Raw genomic sequence first — 19,058 nt, forward strand, 5'->3', positions numbered from 1 at the left:
CAATTTTTTCATAGTGAGCCCATGGTGAGAATTTTGATTCAGTTTGTTTTGGATTTTTCCAGATTGCGCCTTCCAGATTGAACATGGACACAAAACCTCCCCGATCCATCTATTTCATCAGAGACACAACAGCTAGGAATAAACTTTAACTCAAATCTTTAATAAGGAAGAGTGCTCTGGTTACAACACTGGTTGTCTCCAAACAGAACATAGAACAATTGGGGAATAGCTCATTCCTTAGGAAAATTCTCTCCACCTTCACATACGACATGAATCAATGCCAGGTCGGTCAATAATCCACCTACAGTTTGTCTCTGCCAAATGCACAAAGGGAAATAAGGCATTTGGCTGCTAAATCTTTCTCTGGTATTTCTCCCTGGTACCCTTTCTCAGAAAACACCGACTCCTCCAGCCTTGGGTAGTTAACTCATAGAATCATAGAACAGTAGAGTTGGAAGGGGCTTATAAGGCCATCGAGTTCAACCCCCTGCTCGATGCAAGAATCCACCTTAAAGCATTCCTCACAGATAGCTATCCAACTGTATCTTGAATGCCTCCAGTGTGGGAGAGCCCACCACCTCTCTAGGTCATTGGTTCCATTGTTGCACTGCTCTAACAGCAGATTTTCCTTCTATCCGCCTCCTCACCCCTGCCCTCCCGGGTGAACCCAATTATAGCCATCAACACAAGCCATAACCATGTGTTGGCCGGCGCTGCTGTTCATGTTGGTGATTCAACCTGGAACTTGCTTCATGCTAAGTCTGTGCTCTACCACTGAGCTACAACCCTCACCCATCAAGGAAGTGGAAGTGATAGAATCAATACATATAGCCAGGTGGTGAAGGGCCTTTAAGAAAGTGTTAAAGAATGGGGCTTGTCTGTATGCCCTGTTTAGCCTGTTCTGGCTGTGCAGTGGCGTTGCGTCATTTATATGACATAGCTGCCAACTCCGAGCCACCACGGGCTTTCCCCCTGGAACTGTGCATTTTAAAAGTGTTGACATATCGTGAATTTTCCCTTTCTTCTGAGGTCACCACCGTCTTTCCTCCATCTATCAGTGGTCGCCTTGCTTCCGGTTGAGTCTGGGGGCATTCCTGGGGTTGGATCGAGGCCAAGGGTAGGTTGTGGGAAGCACAGGAAGGCAAGGCAGAGGGCAGGGGGTGGGCTCAACCAGCCAAATGGTCACCAGCACTGTGGCATTTTTGGCCAAATAGCCAGGGCTCTCTCTTGCCATTGGGATTTACTATTCTCACCCCACAGCTGTAATGCTGCAGGGGTTTGAGGGAATGAGCAGCCAAAGTGGCGTCATAAAGACACCCGTGGGAGGAGACTCAAGAAGGGTAGTTGGTATGAGAAAAGGAGTTCCAAAAATATGTCCTTGTTTCCCTCTGAAACGCTGGGGACTATAATGACAGTGGCCATTCTACACCTGCCTTTTTTCCAGGGATCATCCCTGTGGATGCAAATCACAGAGGGGATCCCGGGAGAAGGCAGGGACGATCCCTCCATTTGCCTGGGATAATACTTAGGTGTAGAAAGGGCCAGTGTCTCCCAAACCATAGGTGTGTGCAGCTCACGTTGTTAGGGTGTGCACCTTAAAGGCCCCGATTGGAGCAGTGGGGGGTGAGAAAGCGCACTTTCCAGGGCCTCCAGAACGTGTATAATTCTGGAGTGCATAAGTGGCTGCCATTAGCATGTGTGTGTGGGGGGAATTACACACTTTTCAGAGGCCCCAGAAAGTGTGCTTCCCCCTCCTTTGCTCCAATTGGAGCCGGGGGTGGGGCAGGAAAAGTGGAGGCGGCCCTGGGAAATAAGGGGTGTGCCTGGGCACACCAGGCACACCCTGTGTGCACGCCTATGTCCCAAAGCCAGCAAACTTCAGTGTTCATCCACACAGGATTACAGTTTCCCTTCTGTAGAAACTGAAGGGAAACTTGGTTTTGCCACTGGGGCTCTTAATGCACGTCTCCTGTTGCAACGGTGACCTTCTCAGCTGGTCTGGAAAAGGGACGGTGAAAGGAATCCATCTCAGTCCCTCCAATGAATATGAACAAAACTGAATCATGAAAGTGACAAGTGAGGCCTGTTTTGGTCATTATTTATTCTGATCATAAAATCTAAATCTTCCTCAATTCAGAATTTTCCAGCGAAGAATATAACACAGCCCTATTTGAGACCACCTCTCTCCCCCAAGCCACCCCCTAGCAGAATATCATTCAGACTTTGCAAGGTATCTGTGACTTTAAAACAGTGCTGCACTTAGTTAACTTTAGACTATAGACTTAAGGTAGGGTGGCCATATGGAAAGGAGGACAGAGCTCCTGTGTCTTTAACAGTTGCATTGAAAAGGGAATTCCAGCAAGTGTCATTTGTAAGCACGCAGCACCTGGTGAAATCCCCTCTTCATTGCAACATTGAAAGCTTCAGGAGCCTTGCCCGCTTGACCAGATACAAAATACAGCAGGGCTCCTGCACCTTTAAGTGTTGTGATGAAGAGGGTTCAGCCTGCATGCAAATGAGACCTGCTGAAATTCCCTTTTCAATACACCTGTTAAAGATACAGGAGCCCTGTTTTCCTTCTCATATGGTCACCCTATAAATTAAGGTGTAATACCTATGCATGTTCAGATAGAAAAAAGTCCTATAATTCCCAGAATTCCCCAGCCATGGGAATGCTGGGAGTTGTAGGACCTTTTTTTCTGTCTCAACATGGATAGGATTGCACATTTAATGTTTTATGTGGCCCTCATCTATATATAATGCTAATACAGGGAGGGTCCTCTTTAGATGGTAATATGTATAAAGTTGTAGTAAGCCAGCCCTGCTGTGTTTGGGGGTCCTCCTCCCTATCCTGCTAAGTGGGACACTTGCTCCAGAGTTCGACCCTCAGTGCACCACTGAATTGAAACCAAAATAACTCCCCAAAACCGCTACATGATACCACGTGCAGAAACCAGCTTGCTTCGGGGCCTTCCATAAATTGTCACTCGCAAGTGTATACAATAATAATAATAATACCTGTAAACAGCACTGTAGAGGTAAAGAGCTTTACTTGTTCTTCTTTTTAAAATCGTTCCCACTGTGCAATTTTCCCCATTCCACTTATATCTATTGTAGGTGAGCAAGTTCCTTTTTTTTCCTTTTCTTCCCCTGGGTAAACTTATAAAACCTCACTCCAGGGAATTGTGTGGGATCTCCACAGGCTGTCAAGTCCTCAGTCAGTGGTTCCATGGATCATCTTCCACTGTTAGCACAGGAGGAGAGTTGCTCAGAATGGAGGACGGCATTTTCTGATGAGAATCCCCTGTTCTTCTCTTCAAAGACTCTCAGGGCCTGTCAAAATAAAAAGGTGGAGAGGGTGGTTTATTTTGCCTGTCTGCTATCGATTGTTGACCGGGGCTGGTTACAGGGAGCAGACAACTCCCCTGTTAAAACAGCTCCACTGACTTCCAGTCTGTTTCCGGGCACAATTCAAAGTGCTGGTTATGACCTATAAAGCCCTATATGGCTTGGGTCCAGTTTATTTGAAAGACCGTATTCTCCCTTATGAGCCTGCCCGTGCTTTGAGATCTTCTGGAGAAGGCCTTCTTTCAGTCCCACCATCTTCACAGGCGCGCTTGGTGGGAACATGGGAGAGGGCCTTCTCGGTGGCTGCTCCGGTGCTCTGGAACTCTCTTCCCGGGGAAGCTAAACTGGCTCCCTCCTTGATGGGCTTTTGAAAGCAGGCTAAAACTTGTTTGTTCCAGCAGGCCTTTGGAGAATAATCTGGCCCTCCATTTATGTTAATGACTTATAATTTTGTTGTGTATTTTAAATGTTTTTCCCCCCCAATGTATGTTTTAAACTTTGTAAGGCCACCTTGAGGCCCAGTATTGGGCAAAAGGTGGGATACTACTACTACTACTACTACTACTACTACTACTACTACTACTAATAATAGCGCAGCCAGATATATCCAAAATTTGATTATCTTATTCTTTCTACAGGGAAACAGATATTCATTAAAAACTTGAAATTGAGGATGTTTCTCATTTTCATCCTTCAAACTTTAAAGTCAGATTTGGAATTGACATTGTGAATCTGACCTTCTTTCTTTTTTTACTATGAAAATAGGAATGATTTACACCTCTACTCAGAAGTAAGGCCCACTGAGATCAATGGGACTCACTCCAAGGTATGTTTGCATAGGATTGCAACCATAGCCATGTCAGTTTCCAATCTTAACTCTGTTCCCCAGATTTTCACTTCCCAGGATAATATATGGAACCAAATGTAGTAACCTCTGATTTTGACACTTCTCTGAATTTTGTGATATAGTTCTTACTCAAAAACAGTACCGAAAGATGTACAATAATGCATATTTTGGGAGGTAAAATGCATACAAAAATAATGTGCATTTGGGCAGTAAAATGTATACAAAAATGTGGGTTTTTTTGCAATAAATTGATGGAGAAGTAGGATGGAGCACACGAATGAATGAACACATGTGAAACTGACAGATCCATTCTTTGTAGGTCATGACTAGGGATGACAGAGAAATCCTCAATGGAACCAAATTAGTTCAGATTTTTATGAATGTGACTGGCGGATTCCACAACAGACCGGTTTTCCCCATCAGGTGTATTCTATGGGCTTGCAAACCATTTTTCTAACCTTTGGAAATTTTGTGCAAATGTCATCAAACAAAAATATGCTAAAATAAAATTTTAAAACGCTTTAAATGTGTATTTCCCTCCATAAAGCATGAAAATGCACATTTGGTGTGAATTTGCACATTTTGCACTTGTGAATTTGCACAAATTATCTTTTGCACACAAATGAATGTGCACAAATTCTCTTTTGCACACATATGAATGTGCGCAAATTCGGAAACGGGAAAACAATCCAATGGGTGGACAATGGAATGAAAAGTGCCTGACAATCCATGGAACGTAGACAGAATGGATTTTATACAATCCATACACCCTTAGTCCTTAAATTCTTCCTGAAATCGGAGGGGGGGGGAGCTTATCTCTGAGAGAAGCTGTACAGTCCCAGTTCAGTCCCTGCATAGGAGAAGCTGTACAGTCCCTGCATAGGAGAAGAATTGAAAGAACTGAGATGGCATGCCTGTCTCCTGAACCATTGTAACACCTGCGTAGGACAGTACTTACGAATACCTTCCTGACATCTTCTTCACAACCGTCAGGATGATCGCAGTAGCAACTCCTATTGCAATGATGATGCCTATGATAATACCAACCAACGCAGCTGTTTCCAGGCCATCTGAAGGGGGAAAGAATGGAAGCAAAGTTACTTGGTTTCTCATATAGCACATTTCCCCATCTTCTTCTTCTTCTTCTTCTTCTTCTTCTTCTTCTTCTTCTTCTTCTTCTTCTTCTTCTTCTTCTTCTTCTTCTTCTTCTCTCTCTCTCTCTCTCTCTCAATCTCTCATTTTATTATTTGCAATGCTTACAGAAGTAGGCAAACAGATAATTGGACCAACATATTGTCAACAGTTTAACAATAGAGAATCTAAACAAATTTACTAACAAATCCAACAAACATCACAAGTTTCCTAATAACACAAAAGGTTGCATGTTCGTATAGCGCATATTCTACACAATCCCATCCATGTCCACTCAGAAGTAAAAACATAAGAAGGGCCCTGCTGGATCAGACCAAGGGTCCATCTAGTCCAGCATTCTGTTCACGCCGTGGCCAGCCAGCTGCCTATGGAAAACCCACAAACAGGACTTGAGTGCAGCAGCACCCTCCCATCCATGTTCCCCAGCAACTGGTGTACTTAGGCACACTGCCTCTACTCTACAAGGTAGAACATAGCCATCAGGACAAACCTTCTCCTCCTCCTTGAATTTCTCTAACCCGTTTTAAAGCCATCGAAATTGGTGGCCATCACTACATCCTGGGGTAGCGAATTCCATAGTTTGACTCTGGGCTGTATGATTCCAAAACCTTCAGAATCTGAAACTTTCAGATTCTGACATTTTATCCTTTGAGATATGCTTTCAGACAGTGGCCACTGCCTGTTTAGATGGAAGGAATGCGAAGTTGCTGGTTATAGGTGATTATGTATTTGTGAAGCCTTACAAATAGTGAACATTTGTCCGTTATATTTTGTTTGTGAGTTGCATTCATCTCCAAGGAAGACATTTATCACTCCACTGGTAAAAACAATGTCTGGTAGAATGTTATCTAAGAAAATACTAGTACAGTTATCTGATAATTATCCCGATGTTACTCACCAAGTGGCCTTGCTTCCAATTGCAGCTAAGAAAATTAGAGTAAAGTTCTTACATTTTATTTTCATCAATTGTAAAGGTGATGACCTATCTCTGTTTTAACTTTTTGCAGTGACCTATGGTTTATCCTGTTCTAATGTTGTTCCATGCCTCGATCCAAAGGGAGAGGCGGGTAATAAATAAATATATTATTATTATTATTATTATTATTATTATTATTATTATTATTATTATTATTATTATCCTATGTGTGGTGTGTACTATGTTTCACACACACACACCTTTTTGCTCCTCTGCAAACTTTGCTCATCCTACTACTAGGGTGACCATATGAAAAGGAGAACAGGGCTCCTGTATCTTTAACAGTTGGATTGAAAAGGAAATTTCAGCAGGTGTCATTTGTATATATGGAGAACCTGGTGAAATTTCCTCTTCATCACACCAGTTAAAGCTGCAGGTGCCCTGCCCCTTTTTTAAATCTGGTCACTCTAGTATAGCTCCTGCAGCTTTAACTGTGGTGATGAAGAGGGAATTTCACCAGGTTCTCCATATATACCAATGACACCTGCTGAAATTCCCTTTTCTATGCAACTGTTAAAGGTACAGGAGCCCTGTCCTCCTTTTCATAGGGTCACCCTACCTACTACTGATATTTCCCTCTTCTGCATGGATGGTTTGCCTAGATGTGGTCGACCCCCATTCATATAACTGTGTTCACTATTAATATATAGGTTTTCCTGCCAGGCATTCACGGAACTGAGAAGGAAGGGTGTTGGTTTATCAATCTGGGCTTCTTGAGTGTTCTTGTTGGTTGTTCGGACCTTTTAGAGAATCCCACATATGTATGTTTACAAATGCCCAGATGAAGAGAACTTTAAAGTGACACCATAAAGCTTCTCCAAAGAGGGCGATCCAAAGGCTTGGCATGTTATGATATGAATGATTATCCTCCACCCAAAGCCTGCTCAATACAAGCATTTGGGCTTCGGGCCTGAATTGGGCCAATGCCAGGTTAAAACAAATGGCCCTGTTACTGCCACATCTAGTTCAGCTGGGCTTTAATCCAAGGATTATCTGCTTTTTGTCACCCCCTGTGTCAAGACAGTTCAACATACAAGTCCTGCCCCAGTTATGGTCCCTAATGACCAAGGTCCAGCCCAGCAACGGCATGCAGCACGGTGGGGCAGGCTATCTCTGGAATTATTTGGGAGGCCGAGTGGAGAAGCACAGAGTAGGAATGTGTGAATCAGCTGTACTCAAGCTCACCGAAGCTGTCTGAATTCCATCTCCAAAGCCTGGTCTGACGCAAGTCCGAATCAGATTGCGAGCTTTGCTTTCCTCTCCCTCCTTTTTGCATGAAAATCCCTGTGTGCCTTTTGTGTGTATTCCCCCTGCCCAAAAATATATGCAGCCATTCTTTGCATCTCTGAAATGCACACATTCTTCTCCTGTCGTTGAAATCATGCTTGTCTGCCTTTTTTTTTTTTTAAAAAAAAAGTGTGCCTTTTTTCACGTGCATTTCTCAAATGTACTCATGCTTGTCGAATGCATTTTTGTTTTGGGTGTGGTGGTGGTGTCAGCGATTGCGTCTGATTCTGTATTTGGGGTGGAAGCTGTGAACTGGGTAATTCCTGATCAGAAACAGATTTCTCATACATCCTTAGCACAGAGCCAGGCAAAGCTGTGACGGACCTCTGCTTTCCCTTAAATGCCTCTGGGTCCCCCTGGCCCCCAGCATAGCATCTCAGGGGAGGTCTGGAGGGAAAGGGAGAGAGCAGCTGATGAAAAAGGGAGGGGGTGGTGGTAGCCACGACCCCACTTCTTCACTCAAAGCCCGACCTTAAGAGAAAGGGGAAAGAGGGCCCACGTGTATCAATTTTGCCGCCTCTACCTCCCTACCATGTGTCAAGCTCATGGAAGAGGGGCTGCATCCCAGGGGGAGGGAACAGAATGAGATTCGATGCCTCCCCCCAGAAGCAAATGATCCCTTCTGAATATACATCAACAACAGCAAAGCACTCACAAACAAATAGAACCATTTCCTTACAAAACCAAAAACCAATCCCAGCTGGTGGCCCAGCTGCACCTATTACTCAATAAACGGATGAGAAAGTTACTTGGGACTGGCCAGTCGAGGCAAAGACTTCAAAAAGGGGAATAGAAGCACAGGCATGTGCATACCAATGGGCTTGCTCTTTTATCCAACACAGAATGCAGATGCAGAAAAAGAACATGGGGTGGGGGTGGGGGTGGGGGTGGGGGATAAGAAAGCTACAGTATGGTCACAGACATTGCTGAAATCTCTATTTCCTGCCTTGGAAATGTGAGTCTTGAAAAGGTTCACCTCTTCACTTATGACCTCCTCATTCTTTTCCAGCTTGTATTGTAATCTAAACATTCTCCTCTGTCTCTTTGCCTGTCCCGTGTGTGTGTGTGTGTGTGTGTGTGTGTGTGTGTGTGTGTGAGAGAGAGAGAGAGAGAGAGAGAGAGAGAGAGAGAGAGAGAGAGAGAGAGAGAGAGAGAGAGAGAAAGAAAGAGAAAGAGAGAGAGAGAGAGAGAGAGATTGATTGATTTATATTTAGGGAATAGCTTGGCTTCTTCTGACCCAATTCAGAACTTTGAGGGTTCACTGATCGCCAATTTTGATAGTAGTTTTAAACAAAGCAAAACTGCACTTTTATGGTTTTAGCAGTTCCCTGAATTACGTTGTCAAAAAGGCACTTGAGTAATCCACAGTAACAAAAAACAGTCAAGTCCATATATAAAAAATAAATTATCAGTTTGGGAAGGTGAGCAGGAGATGGTCAGGTCTTTCATGATGGATGGAGCACCTTATCATAGCCACTTCATTCCTAAAGAATGTGGAAGGAAGGAATGTGTCTGGCAGAAATATGTGAAATAACCTCCCGTGCTACACAGAGAGAATCATAGAATCATAGAATAGCAGAGTTAGAAGGGGCCTACAAGGCCATGGAGTCCAACCCCCTGCTCAATGCAGGAATCCACCCTAAAGCATCCCTAACAGATGGTTGTCCAGCTGCCTCTTGAAGGCCTCTAGTGTGGGAGAGCCCACAACCTCCCTAGGTAACTGATTCCATTGTCGTACTGCTCTAACAGTCAGGAAGTTTTTCCTGATGTCCAGCTGGAATCTGGCTTCCTTTAACTTGAGCCCGTTATTCCGTGTCCTGCACTCTGGGAGGATCGAGAAGAGATCCTGGCCCTCCTCTGTGTGACAACCTTTTAAGTATTTGAAGAGTGCTCTCATGTCTCCCCTCCATCTTCTCTTCTCCAGGCTAAACATGCCCAATCCTTTTCGTCTCTCCTCGTAGGGCTTTGTTTCCAGACCCCTGATCTTCCTGGTTGCCCTCCTCTGAACACGCTCTAGCTTGTCTGCATCCTTCTTGAATTGTGGAGCCCAGAACTGGATGCAATACTCTAGATGAGGCCTAACCAGGGCCAAATAGAGAGGCACCAGTACCTCACGTGATTTGGAAGCTATACTTCTATTAATGCAGCCCAAAATAGCATTTGCCTTTCTTGCAGCCATATCACACTATTGGCTCATATTCAGCTTGCGATCTACAACAATTCCCAGATCCTTCTTGTTTGTAGTATTGCTGAGCCAAGTATCCCCCATCTTGTAACTGTGCCTTTGGTTTCTATTTCCTAATGTAGAACTTGGCATTTATCCCTATTAAATTTCATCCTGTTGTTTTCAGCCCAGCACTCCATCCTATCAAGATCACTTTGAAGTTTGTTTCTGTCTTCCAGGGTATTAGCTATCCCACCCAATTTTGTGTCATCTGCAAATTTGATCAGCGTTCCTTGCACCTCCTCGTCCAAATCATTAATAAAAATGTTGAAGAGCGCTGGGCCCAGGACTGAGCCCTGCGATACTCCACTCGTTGCCTCTCCCCAGCTTGAGAAGGTTCCATTGATAAGTACTCTTTGTACTTATCAATGGAAGAGCTAGGAACATGCCGTCCTATAGCAACTTTACAAGAAACCCCAGGCCTCAAAGAAAACCCAGAAGTAGTCTGTGGTTTTCCTCATGTTATACACAAGGCCAATTTCCATGTTTCAGTACAAAACCATCAGTGAGTTTCTCTTTAGCTGAGTTTCAATCAAGGTGCCATCAGCTGTGGAGCGGTTGTGATGGAATGTGAAGCCAGGGCGCTCTACGTAATTTGGAAATTTGAGGCTACCTTTTCACACCGTATTCATTTCTAGAGCTTGCAGTAAATGCGGGCATGTTGGGACTGAAACATTCAGAGCTAAACTGCATGGGGGAGATCTGTGGTCAGGGCCGGATCTACACTAGTCTTATAGTGTTGCTAGTGTCCCTTTCTAACGTGGTTCTCTGTATCATTTCTCTGTATCACGGGACACACTAGCGTGACTTACGTTTCGCTGCAACGGAACTTCAGGGCACGTTGTTCCATCCTTCCGTTGTTCTCCCTCTTCTGTGAGAGCTGCTGGGTTTGCTCCGCCCACTGCCTGCCTCATTCCTAGCCAGCAGTGCAGGGCAATAGTCATAAGCACACACAAACCCCCTTCCAAAACATCTTAACGCAAGTCCCAGGGAATTGCCTGAATGTATAGGAGTCAGCCACTTTGCTGAAGCTAAGCAGGGCCAGGTCTGGTCAGAGTTTGGAGGGGAGACCAAATTGAAAAGTTCTAGCAGCAGCCCCATTTAAGCCCCGCTGGTCATGAGTTTTGGACTTTGGACCCTTGTTAATTTTCCTGCAGGGAGCTACAGGGATCCTTTGACCGCTCCTCAGCTCCTTTGCAAAGAGGGGGGGGGGAATGTTAAAAAAAATCATAAAAAATCAACCGATGACCCAATTCGATTCAAATTTGGTATTTGAATTACTGTGCCAATTTTGGTGTCTTTATCTATAAAGCTTATGCAGATGTAAGCATTTGTTTAAAATCCTGCTCCTGTTCCCCAGCGGCGACTGGGGAGAATCTTTTGCAAAAGGAGCACAATTAACCGCCCAGAGAGCTTCGGCTATTGGGCGGTATAAAAATATAATAAATAAATAAATAAATAAATAAATAAATAAAAATTAACGCTGGATGCATGGGAGTACTTCACAATCAAAGCAGATTCTAAGGTGGAAAACTTCTGAGTCCTTTGCATGCAATTGTCAGTGATTGCACAGTATAACGCTGGTGTGATTGACCTGCTGTAGCAGATAAGATAGCAAACGGGGCGAAAGAAGGAGATTAGGAAGTGGGCGGAGCAAACCCAGCAGCTCTGAAAAAGGGAGAGGAGAATTACCGGTAGGACGAGGCACATGAATCTGTAGCCACACTGGAACTAAGAAATAGAACCTGTAAGTACAACTCATTTGCAACGTTGGAGACCCAGGGTCACGTGATGCTGTGTGTCACAGTAACCCATTCAAAATGTTAGAATAACATCAGTGTAGATTCCCACCAGATCTCCTGCAGTCTTCTTTTAGTCTTACAAAGTAGGGATGTTAGAGAAATCCATTTAGATGGTGGAGTTCAATAGGTTTGCCTATGCTCCACCCCCCAGACTTTGTTTTGGTTCCTGCTGCAGTTCCTGTGAGTCAGGCCAGTTTGTGGATTTTCTGGGAATTTCGCACATTTTGGGGGAAGGTTCTGCAATTTGCACAAATTTGTGAGGAACTCCTGCAAAATATGGCCGAATTTGTGAAAAGTTGACCAAGATGTGCGTAAATTGCTCACAAATGTGCGCAAATCACAAAAACCTTTCCCCCTTCAAAAATGCATGAAAGGTTCTTGGAATTCAGCTTGCAAATGCAAGGTGAGTCATACATGCCATAGGACTCCATCAAGCCAGAAGAAGAAGAATCATAGAATCATAGAATAGTAGAGTTGGAAGGGGCCTATCGAGTCCAACCCCCCCCACTCAATGCAGGAATCCACCTTAAAGCCTACCTGACAGGTGGCTGTCCAGCTGCCTCTTGAATGCCTCTAGTGTGGGAGAGCCCACAACCTCCCCAGGTAACTGGTTCCATTGTTGTACTACTCTAACAGTCAGAAAGTTTTTCCTGATGTCGAGCCGGAATCTGGCTTCCTGTAACTTCAGCCCATTATTCCGTGTCCTGCACTCTGGGAGGATCAAGAAGAGATCCTGGCCCTCTTCTGTGTGACAACCTTTCAAGTATTTGAAGAGTGCTATCATGTCTCCCCTCAATCTTCACTTCTCCAGGCTAAACATGCCCAGTTCTTTCTGTCTCTCCTCAAAGGGCTTTGTTTCCAGACCCCTGATCATCCTTGTTGCCCTCCTCTGAACACGCTCCAGCTTGTCTGTCCTTTTTGAATTGTGGAAGAAGAAGAAGAAGAAGAAGAAGAAGAAGAAGAAGAAGAAGAAGAAGAAGAAGAAGAAGAACCAGAATTCTGAGCAATGGGGACGCCTATTACAAACAGACAGATGGGAGGGGTGATTTGGATCAGGGCGCAATGCTGGGGGAAGGGGAGGATTCAGGTGGAGGAGGAGGAGGAGATGACCAGAATTGTGAGCAATGGACATCCCTATTACAAACAGACAGATGTTATATTTTCATGCTGTGTCATGGCGTGAAATAATCCACAATGACTTCTCAAGAGGAACCGCAATTTGGCCGCATCCCAACAAACATAAAAAGGGCTTCTGCTTTATCGGGAAATAGGATGTGATGCCACCCAGCTCTCGTTACATGAGAGGGCTGAGGCTCATTAGCGTGCCTACAGGTTCAAATAAGGATTAAGGTAACCTAAGAAAGCAACTTAATCACTCAGTGCCACCTCTAAATTAAATTCAGACATGCCGCCTATTTGAACAACACGGATGCCTTTGGCCTCAATTGCCAGGGCTGGATGGGAACCAGGGCTGCACTAAAGAGATGACAGAGTGCTTCTTGAGGCTGGCTAGCTAATTTGGGATGTTAACCGATACACCGTATTAGTTATGTAACTGTTAATTTGTGGCTGGTTTGTAAATGAAATGTCCATTTCTAGAGCATCCCTCCAAATGTGGGGTACTTTGGCAGGTTCTGTCTTGCAAGAACTGGTGGCAGGTTATGTATTTATTTTTCTTATATTTTCATATCTTTTTTTAAATTAAAAATTACTGGCATTATTTTGCATAATGTGTGTACTCACACACACCAACGCACACACAGAGGCCGTACCGTCAGAGGTTTCTGTAGCATTTGGTTCTGTTGAATTCTCACCACCATCACTGGTTGAAAGGATGCCGTCTGAAGTCATCAGCGCCTAGAAGGGGAAATGATCTGTCATTGTATGCAGCTGTTGATGTTGTTGGTATTTGGGTTGTACATGTTATAAACGAAAGCAGCAAGCCTGATTTATTTTTGAGTAGCTCTACCTAGAAATCCGAAAGTAAGTGTGCGGGTTTGTATGTCCGGAAATATTTGCCCACTTGGAGTTGAGGTACAACTTTAAAATTGGGCACGCAGATAGTTTTATGGTTAGGGTACATGAAGACCTAACACCCAGGATTTCTTGGTTTTAACTATTTGTAATTAATTAAAAACTAAACTTACGCTGATGCCTACAGCTCCAAGCAACTAAAGGCATACTCAAGGTGTAGGCATTCAGGAACCTGAGCAATGCTGGTGGGTATATCAGCTAGTCTCTACTAAAATACACCAACTCAATTGTTAATTTACTCATTCACCTCGCACAATCTCATCAACCCGACTCGAATATAAATGTACAATTTAAAACAAATAGGTAGGGAACAAATAGGGAACCCTACTGAATTCAGTGGGATTTACTCCCGAGAAGTGTATATTACAATATAAAAGCTGATAGGATGCCTAAAGAAAACTTTTCTCCAACCCAGGGCCTTTATAGTTATTATTGGATGGCACAGAATGGATTAATGGATCAAAGGTAGGGTGACCATATATAACAACAACAATAACAACAACTTATGGCAGTCAATTGACCATTCCAACAAAAGTTACATACAGAAACACTTAGCATACAGTTAGCTATTAAAAAGACAATAGCTAAACAACAGTTAAAGCTGCAGGTGCCCTGCCCTCTTTTAAATCTGGTCACTCTAGTATAGCTCCTGCAGGAGGGAGAAAATCCACCCACAGAACATGAAGCTTAGATACTAAGGGGGAAGAAATGTACTGAAAGGCTCAACACCATGACCATGAACCTTCGTTGGTAGAAAGAATTTGAGGAATTTGATCTTTGTGGATTCCCATGCAAACGGACCTGTTCTGCGTCTCCTGGGCTAATGTACCGATCGCCAGGATGCAGTCATCCTTCGGATTTTACACTTCTCCAAAATTTGAGATGCAGTTTCCCATTTAAAAACATACACATTAAAATCTGTATTTGTAGGGTGACCATATGAAAAGGAGGATAGGGCTTCTGTATCTTTAACAGTTGTATTGAAAAGGGAATTTCAGCAAGTGTCATTTGTATATATGGAGAACCTGGTGAAATGTCCCTTTCATCACACTATTTAAAGCTGCAGGTGCCCTGCCCTCTTTTAAATCTGCTCACTCTAGTATAGCTCCTGCAGCTTTAACTGTTGTGATGAAGAGGGAATTCCACCAGGTTCTCCATATATACAAAATAACACCTGCTGAAATTCCCTTTTCTATGCAACTGTTAAAGATACAGGAGCCCTGTCCTCCTTTTCACATGGTCACCCTATCAAAGATGCAATCCTATACACATGGACTTGGAAGTAAGTCTCATTGAACTCAGACTGCACATTTATCTGAATTTTGTGATGCAGTTTGCAGCTAATATATAACTGAAACTGACTGGTAACAGATTATTATTATTATTATTATTATTATTATTATTATTATTATTATTATTTTCATTCAGCCTTTTCCCCAGTACTGGGACTCAAGGCGGTTTACAAGATTAAAACATGTACAATTAAAACATATAAATACAAATTACAAAAGTTAAAATAGAATCAAACCTACAGTAAAATTTAAAACATGTTAAAAAAATTAAAAACAATAACAGATTAAAAGGGAGGACCCAATACATTAACACAGGTCCAAAGTAACTCTAAAAGCCTGCTGAAACAAAAAACGTTTTTGCCTGTCTCTGAAACTGTAGCACAGAGGGAGTCAGACTAGCCACCCTGGGAAGCCAGAGCCCTGGAGCAGCCTCCGTATTAAATTAAGCCTGGTGTGAGTGTGAGTGAGGGTATGTGTGTGGGTTGCGCCATGCTAACTGGTCAACTGCAATAGAGGGAGACCCATAGCATTCATTGACTGAACAGGCCCAGAACACGTCGAGCCAAGAACGATACTCACCACAGTGGGTCCTTCGGTACCATCCTTGATATCAGCAGTTACCGCTTCTTCTTCGAATAAAGGTGTACTTGCTGAACAAAACACAAGAGAACCAGTGATACGTGTGATCGGTGGCCACGTGTCGCAACGCAACTTCAGTTAAGATGTTGTAGGCTAAAATATAGTGCTGTGCCAGAAATTTCCTTTCCATTTCCCCTCTAACCATTCTCCTTCACTCTGACAGAAAGGACATTGCTTTCAAAAAGAAATCAAACAGAGAAGAAAATTTTGGGGAAATTGTCATGGTTTGGATTCAGGGTTCTTGTGTTTACCTTACTTATGAGGTGGCCAAGGAGTGTGTGCGAGTATCCTATCTTTCATTGTACAATCGTCTTGCTGGAAGTCTGCGGTCTGCTTGATTTCCCCCACTTCAATTAAAGCTCAGGGAATCCTAGAATAATAGAGTTGGAAGGGGCCTCAAAGGCCATTGAGTCCAACCCCCTGCTCAATGCAGGAATCCACCTTAAAGCATCCCTGACAGATGGTTGTCCAGCTGCCTCTTGAAGGCCTCTAGTGTGGGAGAGCCCACAACCTCCCCAGGTAATTGGTTCGATAATTGGGAAGACAAGATGAGGTAAGCTCCAAGAGCTTTTCTGAAATTGAATTTGGCCCTTGGATCAACACACCTCCACTAGAGACAGAACCTTCTCTGTGTTGGCCCCTATCCTATGGAATTCCCTCTTGAGAGATAATCTGGCTTCCTCCATGGCTGCTTTCAAAGTTTTTCATTTTTTGTTTACTACATCTGTTCTCTTTGGTTCATAATCGAAAAAGTTTAATTGTACTTGCTGTATTAAATTATATATATATATATATATATACTGTGTCATTTTAAAATAGTTTAAATGTAAGATATGCTTATGATTTATTGATGCTGAATTTAATTGCTTTATATTGTAAACTGACTTGGGAAGATTTGAAAGGTGGCTAAGAAATATATGAAATACAATAAATGAATGCAAGAATTACATTTGAGGGAACCTATATTGATAGAGCCATTTAAGAGTAACTTGTTTATTATTCAACAACTTATTATTGTAATTAATAAAGCTTTGTTTGTTTATAAAATCCTACACCTCCTGCTCTTGGATACATAAGGGGGAGGTCATAAAGGGAGAATATAAGGTTAAAGCATAAAAGCTGTGAGTCCTCACAGAGAGAGGACTGCGTACGAGCTGCACCTGAACCTTAAAAGTCCTGGTGACAGTAAAACACAGTGTGTGAGAGAGCAGGCGGTTCCTTCTTGTGGATGTGAAAGGCCTTAGAGAAAAGGGATTCTCACTAGCACAGGAGCAGGAACATCACACTCCTCTTTGCAAATAGCTTGGCAATCAACATGCAAACCATCTCTGGTACAATGGGAAAAGGATGGTTGGACTGCCATGGTGAAAATAAACCAATAAGTTAGAAGTTGCTATTGGAGGGAAGAATGAACTCCATCCAGACTTTCCCAAAAAGTTGGATACCATTGATCAATTATTGTAATGGGCTCTGGCCGGGCAATCTAGCAAACATTGATATACCATATATGGATTAAGCTGAAGTAGCATAACTGTCTTAAATGATTGCATTAGGAAATGAGAGAGAGAGAGAAGAAAGAAGAAACCTAGCAGAGTTAGATGATCTAACATTGCATTCACAGATGAAAAAATTCCAGAAATGGCCCTCTACAGCCACTACAGTTTGAGGTGTTAGACCTAGGACACCACAGAGACCCCATCTTTGTTGAAAACTGAGGACGGGCAGCTGCTGGATAGCTTAGGTAAGTGCTGTGGGTGGGTGGAGGCAGCAACTCTGGATTTGGGGGGTGAGCTGGGAGGGGGGAGTCCAATGGATGGCCTTACACCTGGTTCCTTGCCTGGGAACCAGTAACAGCCAATCCACTTCATGTTTCTGGATCTCACCTCGGATCTAGTTCTGAAGCAGGTTGGCCCAAGCCTGAAGCACCCCAAGTCAAATTGGGGCTGATGTGGAACCCCTAAATCAGCCTCTGAAGTGAATCGGGGGTTGTGTGTATATCCCTAATGAAAATGGTAATTGGGATGTGTAACGTGCCCCAACAGTTATCAGTGCACTTCAATACCTCTATAAAACAGTAGCACAGGTCTAGCCAGGGAGACAGTGACAATCGGATGCATCTATATTTCACAAGCCACTAACATCAACAGGCGCAAATGCACAGCAAGTCCTGGTTGTGACCTGGGAGCAGCTGCGCTTGATCCACAGCACAAAGGAAGTCCAGACCAGAATGTTGCAACTTACATCCCCCAGCCTACAAAATCCCTACACTGAGCAGGGGGGAGGACTAAATGAACTCCAAGATCCCTTTCAACTAGGGTGACCAACTGTCAGGATTTCCCTGGATTTGTCCTGGTTTTTGTTCTTTCCATGGTGTCAGGGGGGATTTTCTGTAATTTTCAATAATGTCCTGGAATACACACCTTCCTCTTTAAGGCTGCCATTAGCATGGCAGGAGGGAATGACATGCTTTCTTGAGGCACGTCATTCCCCCACCCTGAGCTCCAATTGAGGTCTTAAAGGGGAAAGTGGGTCATTCGTGGACATTATAGAAAAGGCCCCCATTGGAGTGGATGGTGGTGGTGCAGAATGAAATCCTTTCCCCTCCTCCACTCCAATCGGGTTCTTTAAGGTGGCGGGGGAATAACGTACTTTCTGCAGGACTCAGAAAGCTGCTTCCCCCCCACACACACTAGGTGTCCTCTTTTTTGGTTTCCCAAATATGGTCACCCTATTTCAACTCTCCAATCCTATAATTCTGTGAAGATACAGGGCAAGTGATGCTACACCTTGGCTTGGGAATTCCCCACGCTGAGCGCAATGCACAGAGATTTTTTTTTTTTTTTTTTTTTGTGGTCTACCTTTTCCTTTAGTCTAGAAATTCCATTTATGGTCACTTGTTTTTACCATGTAAGAGAACATTCATTGTTTCCCTCAGGGTTTCGCCCTCCTCTGTTTTCTGCACCAAAGGTTACTGAACAGAACTGTTACTCTGGACATCTTTCCTATCCTGATGTGATGAGCAAAGTGACAAGTGATGCATCAGCGGTGCTGCAGAGTGGACCCTTTAAGCCAGGAAACCATCCATCAGTCACCATCTGTGCTTTAGCGAGCATGGACCGATGGGGGAATTTCAATGCATTATTTAAAGGAAAGGGATGCTGGTGGAGGAAGAGGGTTTAATATTAAATAGCAAATCTTTAATCTTAAGATAAATCTTTTTTAAGCTATTTGGCACTCCCTTGCTCATTTAACTCACGGGGACACCACATTCGTGAGGCTGTCGTGGTGAACCACATGAGCACGGTGCGACACATCCTTTACTTCTTCAGAGGGCTTCTTCTTTATCTTGCTGTATTTATAGCCCATATTTAAAGCAGATAAAAAGCCCAAGTCATTCCCCAAAGTATAGCACCAAAAACAACCAAACAACCAACAAAACAGATTTAATAATAATAAT

At 43.5% G+C, this 19,058-nt stretch overlaps 1 protein-coding gene across 2 annotated transcripts in view; it reads right to left on the bottom strand.

The window, feature by feature from the left end:
* Window positions 1-2,671: 2,671 nt before the first annotated feature.
* PDPN (podoplanin) overlaps window positions 2,672-19,058 on the bottom strand; it is a 32,227-nt gene continuing 15,840 nt past the window's right edge. Inside the window, exons 2-5 of one of the 2 annotated variants that reach the window (XM_063145144.1) lie at window positions 15,542-15,612; window positions 13,409-13,493; window positions 5,160-5,265; window positions 2,672-3,333 (exon numbers count right to left, since the gene is read on the bottom strand). In XM_063145144.1, coding sequence (XP_063001214.1) covers window positions 3,327-3,333; window positions 5,160-5,265; window positions 13,409-13,493; window positions 15,542-15,612 — 269 coding nt within the window. In that variant the 3' untranslated portion in view covers window positions 2,672-3,326. Of the gene's footprint in view, window positions 3,334-5,153; window positions 5,266-13,408; window positions 13,494-15,541; window positions 15,613-19,058 lie in introns of both variants that reach the window. The other variant, XM_063145143.1, reaches the window with a different exon arrangement.

This window comes from Elgaria multicarinata, chromosome 20 (genome assembly GCF_023053635.1).
Source record: "Elgaria multicarinata webbii isolate HBS135686 ecotype San Diego chromosome 20, rElgMul1.1.pri, whole genome shotgun sequence".
Classification (NCBI taxonomy): Eukaryota; Metazoa; Chordata; class Lepidosauria; order Squamata; family Anguidae; genus Elgaria; species Elgaria multicarinata.